Genomic DNA, 6833 nt, shown 5'->3' on the forward strand with positions numbered 1-6833 from the left:
TTTCTCTAAATATAGAGAAGAGAACCAATACAGGGTAATTATTATTAGTGCTCTTAGAACATCTCTCATCTTCTAGTGTTCTCCTAAAATATTTATGTCATTTTGAATGGTATAGATGTAATTTTTTAATAAAAAAAAAAAAAAATTATACCTATGCTCTTATACAGCAGTCGTTTTTTCCGCCGTAACAATTGACCAGATGACATTAGCCGCCACAAGGCCCACAACAATCGGACGCAAGGACGTACACGTTTCCATATTGTCATCATGAGTGAGATAAACGGGAAATATAGCTCAAATAATATCAATTCTGGAAGTGATTTCACTTGTTTTCTCATACTTGATCGATAAGATTATTTTCTTTCTTTATATAGATTATCTGCTTGAAGCATATGTTCATAGACCAATTTTCTGTTGAAACTTAAAGAGGGATAAAATATGTTTTTGTTCCAAAAAGCCTTTCTTTTTCTATTATTTGTAGGCTGTGTGCTTATTGGCTCCATTAATTCCCAGCCAACTTATAATTACAAGTTTTGTGAAGATCCATCTAACCAAACCCTCGTCACTTCTTTCCAATCAAGCCTCACAGCCCTGTTGGATTCTTTATCCACTAAAGCTTCCGAAAACAACAGCTTCTACAACGATACCTCTAATGGCATCTATGGCCTCTTCCTCTGCCGTGGTGATGTTAACACTAGTACCTGCCAAAGCTGCGTCAGCTCTGCTGGTCAACAGATCAGAAGTCTGTGTCTATCTAATAGAACTGCCATCATCTGGTTCGATGAATGCATGTTAAGGTACTCCGATACTAATTTCTTTGGAGTGCAACAGATGTTGCCAGGGGTGTTCATGTGGAATGTCGGGAATAGAACTTCACCTGATGAACCTAATTTTGGAGGACTATCTCTAATGTACGGACTAATAGAAGAAGCTGGAATAGATCATATGTTGTTCAAGGCAGGTATCAGGACTGCGGGTAATGGGTCTCAGAATGGATATGGGTTGGTTCAGTGTACTAGAGATATCGATCCTGCTTCATGCAAGGATTGTTTGTCACAGTTGATGACTGATGCCAATGGGTGTTGCGAAAAGAAGAAAGGGTGGCGCGTTTTGGCCCCAAGTTGCAATATAAGGTATGAGAACTACTCATTCTTTCAGCAAGTACCACCTACGCCGTCACCGCTCCAACCTGTGCCCGAAGCACCACAGCCACTTCCCGATAATGGTAAGACTAGTTAAACTTTTCCGGCCTCGATCTGCATAATTTGGACTTATGAAAATGTGCATTTAGGCCAATTTGTAGATCAGTCCTTGACTTTATAGAAGAAACAATTTTCTTCATTTTCTTATTAGACAATCAAAGACCGTAGTAGATCTAAGAAAATCAGTTGACAGGGGCTGATTGGAAAAATAAACAGATGATATAATGACAACCAAGGATAATTAGATTATCAACGACAACATAAGTGGCCGGGAAGTCAGGTCTAGAATTCTGACCAAAGGAAAGTATAGGTTGTCTAACGAGAACCTGGTTTTATGCAGTAAGTGGGACCTTCTTGTTAGTTTTCTGGCTAAAACAGCAGGTTGAGTAGATAAATTGTTGGCTGGTTGTTTCCTGCAAGACACACTTCAAGGGCAGTAGAGTATGTAAAGAAAACACAAGGAAACAATAGAAGAATTGCTGCAGAATTTTCTGCAGAAAACTGTGCAGAACAGGGGAGTAAAAACAGGGGAGAGGAAGGAGGAGATTTTTTGGACTGAACTTCTCTTCTTCTTTCTTTCTTCTCTCGGTTCTTTTTTTTTTTTTTTTTTTTTTCACACACAATTTTCCAGCAGCTTCTACATACAAAACAAAGAGAAGCCTTTTTACAAACAAGTTTCTAGAAGCTAAGTGGATACACAACACACCTTTCACATACTACAAACCAAGGTTTAACAAAACACGGCCAAATTAAAAGTTAAGTAGTCCAAGCACATTAATTGGTAACATAAATGCTGATTTGGGATTTCTGGGTTGGTTGGTGTTGTACTAGTGTTGAGTTGTTTGAAGTTGGGTTTGTGGTTTCTGCAGTTCTTGTTCTGCAGAAAAGAGATCTGTTATTAGTGAATAGGTTGTTCGGAAGTGTAAAGTTGTTGGATTGTAAAGGGTTTGTTTTTGTGCAGTGTTGCTGCTGCTTTGTTAGTTGCTAATTGCAACATTGATCTAGCTTTTGCTAGAGTGTATTGCAGTCTTCAGAACTAAGGGGAGTAATTAAACAAAGAAGCTAAGTAAACATTCACTGAATGTAGTAGAAGTTCTACCTTATGTTTGAATTAGAACTTGCATTTATCCGGAAAATTTAGTGGCATTCTCCATTCACAGCTTGGAACCTTCAATGAAATACTAAATCCATCATCTCTACTGAGTGATAACAATGACCCTTGCAAAAAGGGGTGCTTATGGATTTGCCTTGTTTGTCACAGTTTGTGCAGGCTATATATATCCCTATTTATTGATGTATCTTTGTTTTTAGATATTGTAAGCAAACTTACAGTTGTATTGTATCATGAGACAGGAGGAGGGGGAGGAAAGAATACAACAAAGATCGTAGTCATTACCGTAACATCAATTGCAGTAGTTGCGGCCCTCTTGGGTTTCTGGTATTATTCATCCTTTTGCAGGAGGAAAAGAAACGAAGGTGAATTTCCTATTATTCAAGGGGAAACAAGCCAATTAATTATATTTGATTTATACTTCTAGACTGCCACTCATTTCAAATCTATTTAATTTGTTACTCAGAAGAAGAAATTATGTTAGGAAACGGGGAAGCTTTACCATCAATATACTTCATGGGCGGAAGTATCCATGCCAGGGATCAAGACAACAGTACTGGAGAAATGCATTACTTCGATTTAAGTACCATGCAGGCTGCTACAAATAATTTTTCTGATGCAAATAAGCTTGGAGAAGGCGGTTTCGGCCCAGTTTACAAGGTTAAAAGACTGACTCTTTTTTTTTGTACAAATGCATTTTTGGAACTTATTTCATAATTTGCATTTTTGAAAATAATAAATAGCTATAGTTGAGGATCAATGGCATCTCAAGATTTCTGTGATAATTTGGTTTTAGAAGGAGAAAAGAACTACAAGTGAACCTCAATGTTGTGACAGATAGCAATGTATGTCTACCATTAACTTGTGATAAATTTTCTTTGGTTGAGAAAGTTTAATATGCTTCCAGGGAAAGCTGATTAATGGAAACGAAATAGCAGTTAAAAGGCTTTCAATGAAATCTAAACAAGGTCTTGAAGAGTTCAAGAATGAAGTGTTGTTAATTGTCAAACTTCAACACAAACATCTAGTGAGGCTCTTGGGATGCTGCTTGGAAGGAGGTGAAAAGCTTCTAGTCTATGAGTACATGGCCAACACTAGTCTTGATGCCTTCCTGTTTGGTTTGCTCTCTCTCTCTCTCTCTCTCTCTCTCTCTCTCTCTCTCTCACTCTCTCCCACTCCCAATACCAAGGAACAATTCTCCTATCTCATAGAACTATTTGCCATCCTATTATTACAATGCAGATCCAAAAAAAAGTGCATCACTAGATTGGACTAAGCGCAAAAACATTCTCAATGGGATCGCTAGGGGCCTTCTATATCTACATGAAGACTCCCGGCTCAAAATCATCCATAGAGATATGAAAGCAAGCAATGTATTGTTAGATGATGAGATGAATCCAAAGATATCTGATTTTGGTACTGCTAGGATTTTCGATGGTGATCAAGTAGAAGCAAACACGAACAGAGTTGTGGGCACATAGTAAGTCATTCCTCTTTTGTACATGTTTTCATGGGTGGGGTGGTTCATTCTTTTGCACTTCATTGAACATTTCTGAACTTCTGGTTTCATATTCTTCAACTAATTGAAGCCATAAATCATAATATTTTCTCCAATAGTGGATACATGGCACCAGAATATGCAATGGAGGGGCTATTTTCAGTAAAGTCCGATGTCTACAGCTTTGGAGTTTTAATGCTAGAAATCATAAGTGGGAAAAAGAACATGGGCTTCTATCATCCAGAGCATGCAAAAAGCCTTCTCCCACATGTAAATCTCTCTTTTCTTTTTTGTCATCTGTATCTTGAGTTCAGATATGAAGTTTTTTATTTACTACATAAATTGAGATAATTAAAAACAATATAAAACAGGCATGGCGAGTATGGAATGAAGGTAAAGGACAGGAGTTGATAGATCAGAATTTAGTCGACACTTTTCCTGGAAGCGAGGCTCTGAGATTGATCCATATCGCATTGTTGTGTGTTCAGGAAGATCCCAATGAAAGACCTACAATGTCATTGGTCGTCCTCATGCTTGGAAGCAGCTCGATAAACCTTCCTCGGCCATTAGCACCTCCATTCTCTTTAGGGAGATCTATCTTATCTGATCAATCTTCAACAACTGGGGCCATGATAGCATTTTCCGCATCTGATCAATCTTCAACAAGTGCTTCCACCTAGTCAAGAGATTAACTGGAGTATGCTGTTCGATCCACTTAAAAAGATGAATTTTCCATCTTGAAAACACAATTTCGTTACTGGAAGCTTCTCCTATCTGGGGATTCATCATTTTCATGCAAATACTTGTTTAAAGAGTTTGTAAAATTAGAATAATTATGTTTATAGTTTGGGAATATTTTAAAATGAAAGGTATTTAAAGAGACTTGAAAAAGGAGAGTCCCCGTGACAAAAAGAGAAATTAAATGAGTCATTTATAAAGCCCAACTCACAGCAATTAATTGCTTAATACTTGCGTATTGTATTGACCGTAATGAGAGGTTATGGTTCAGTTATCTCGGTCAACCCATATAGAAAAAAAAAAATTAAAAACTTATTTCCTGTCATAGAAAAGGCGTTTGCTTTCCAGTTTCCAAGTCTAGATTTTTTGTACAATTTTTTGTTGTAAATACTGGACTCCATTACTCTATTCATGGTTTTGGCACCTAGATATCTCTTAATCAAGCTTATAATGTGTTATTTCCTCTGCCCTAAGCCTTTCTCTTTCATATATTTGGTCAAATATGTTTCGACTTTTAAATGGGTTTATCATTTAGGTTTTGCACGTTATAACATTGTTAGGATTTGACTTTTATTATTGTTGATGTTGAGAGTTTTGAAAAATCTTGTTAAGAGAAAGAGTCACACTCAAAGGTATCTTTTTTTTTGTACCTTATAAATTATGCTTAGTTTATTTTACTAGTAGTTTATACTATTGTGTGTTTATGATATCATGAAAATTTGAAATTTTAATTTCGAATCGAATGGATACTTTGATGTAAAAAAATTATACAAGTTCGTCCCCCACACCAAAAATTTTGGTTTCGCCCCTGATACGAAGACCTTCATCTTCATAAAAGAGTTGCTGACTCTGGAGTAATTTTTTGAATTGATCAGCAAAAACTCTGAAGCACAAATGAACAAGGGAAGAGCTATTACGAATACAATAAACTACAGAAAAGAAACCTATAAAGTAGGACAACAGTTACATTTACATTTATATATATGAGGGACAACTGGTACGAAACATATCTAACAGGTTCTGACTATTAGCACAACAGAGAATCCATGGGAGAATATACTTTCGAAGATGAGCAGTTGTATGCTAATGAGAAAAATCAACTCCATCTCATAGAAATGCCAAAGTTTCCAACCTAAAAAATGTGCTTGTACAATGACTATGGTATATAGTTGCACAAGAAACAACACCCCTGGCACCTACAAATACACGACACAATCGAGATTGAAGTAGAGCTAGAAGAAAGCAGAGGAAAGATATCAGTTACATATAATTCTTAATAATCAGAAGAAAAAAAGTGCATACTAATATGAATTTGTACCAGATAAAAAAAAAAAAAAAAAAATGCAACTTTTACTGAGATAGAAACTTGATGTATACCTCAGTGCATCATGTCCTCCGGACTCTGGCCCAGCATATTGGGCAAAAACAAATGAAAAAGGCTGAAATGTTCTTTTAAAATGGCTAAAAACGTCTAAATTAAACCCAAAAAGTAAGCTCAATATTCAAAATAGGCCCAAAAGACCCAATTATTTTTAAATTTTGATTACCGATCTAGATAACCAGGTACCAACTGATAACCGTAGGTTATTAAATAACTGGTTACCGAAGCCGATTGGAGATTTTGATCAACCAGCTACCCTAGTTATGATTATCGGTTTTAACCAATAACCAGTAATCGTAATTGGGTTTTCAACCCTACTAGCAGCAGCTTCTCTTCGATTTTCCTTAATTTTAAGGAACCAAATTACTTTTACATAATTATCACTTGTCCCAAAAGCTTAAGTTGATAAGAAGAGATAAATTTAATTGTTTAATCAAACTTTAACACTCCCCCTCACGTGTAGGCTCAAATTTCCTTTTAATAAGTGAAGTCTAACACGTGAAATATTTAATTCAAAATGCTGAGTGAATTAACAAAGACAAAGTTCGAACTCAGAACTTCTGCTATGATACCATGTAAATCAACACCAGTTATCCCAAAAATTTAAGTTGATAGAAAGAGATTAATTTAATTATTTAATCAATATTTTAACAATTCCCTATCAAGCTTTATTCTTCTTCTTCATTTATTTATTTTTTTTTTTTTTTTGCAAAAATGAAGAAGCTTTTTCTGGTAAATTTCTTTTCCAATCCTAAAATATAACACGGTTGCAATGTCCTACGTGTCATGTGTTTATTAGCATGTAAGAAGCACACGCGAGTTTATTTAATAGCATGGGCTTCGCGATTATATATATATATATATTTTTATTAGCATTAATAAAAAAGCAAAACACAAAGAAAA

The 6833-nt window shown here is 35.7% G+C and overlaps 1 protein-coding gene across 2 annotated transcripts; it reads left to right on the plus strand.

Moving 5' to 3' along the window:
* The first annotated feature begins 360 nt into the window (after positions 1-360).
* On the plus strand, positions 361-4688 carry LOC133867908 (cysteine-rich receptor-like protein kinase 25). Of its 2 annotated transcripts, XM_062304678.1 has the most exons (8): positions 361-1225; positions 2556-2678; positions 2780-2973; positions 3221-3431; positions 3556-3793; positions 3931-4081; positions 4183-4204; positions 4300-4448. In XM_062304678.1, exons 1-8 carry the CDS (start codon positions 439-441, stop codon positions 4311-4313), a joined length of 1740 nt encoding a protein of 579 aa, XP_062160662.1. In that variant the 5' UTR covers positions 361-438; the 3' UTR covers positions 4314-4448. The 2 variants fall into 2 exon arrangements, with proteins under 2 accessions (XP_062160662.1, XP_062160661.1); XM_062304677.1 differs by having other exon boundaries at positions 4183-4688.
* Positions 4689-6833: the final 2145 nt, after the last annotated feature.

This window comes from Alnus glutinosa, chromosome 5 (assembly GCF_958979055.1).
Source record: "Alnus glutinosa chromosome 5, dhAlnGlut1.1, whole genome shotgun sequence".
In the NCBI taxonomy this organism is placed as follows: domain Eukaryota; kingdom Viridiplantae; phylum Streptophyta; class Magnoliopsida; order Fagales; family Betulaceae; genus Alnus; species Alnus glutinosa.

Bases quoted from the DNA above. Each gene is read 5' to 3' on its own strand.
- LOC133867908 (XM_062304677.1), top strand. From the start codon at position 439: ATGTTTTTGTTCCAAAAAGCCTTTCTTTTTCTATTATTTGTAGGCTGT. The intron at 2,679-2,779 runs GTGAATTTCCTA...TTTGTTACTCAG, and splicing joins CAGGAGGAAAAGAAACGAAG to AAGAAGAAATTATGTTAGGA. The intron at 4,082-4,182 runs GTAAATCTCTCT...AATATAAAACAG, and splicing joins CAAAAAGCCTTCTCCCACAT to GCATGGCGAGTATGGAATGA.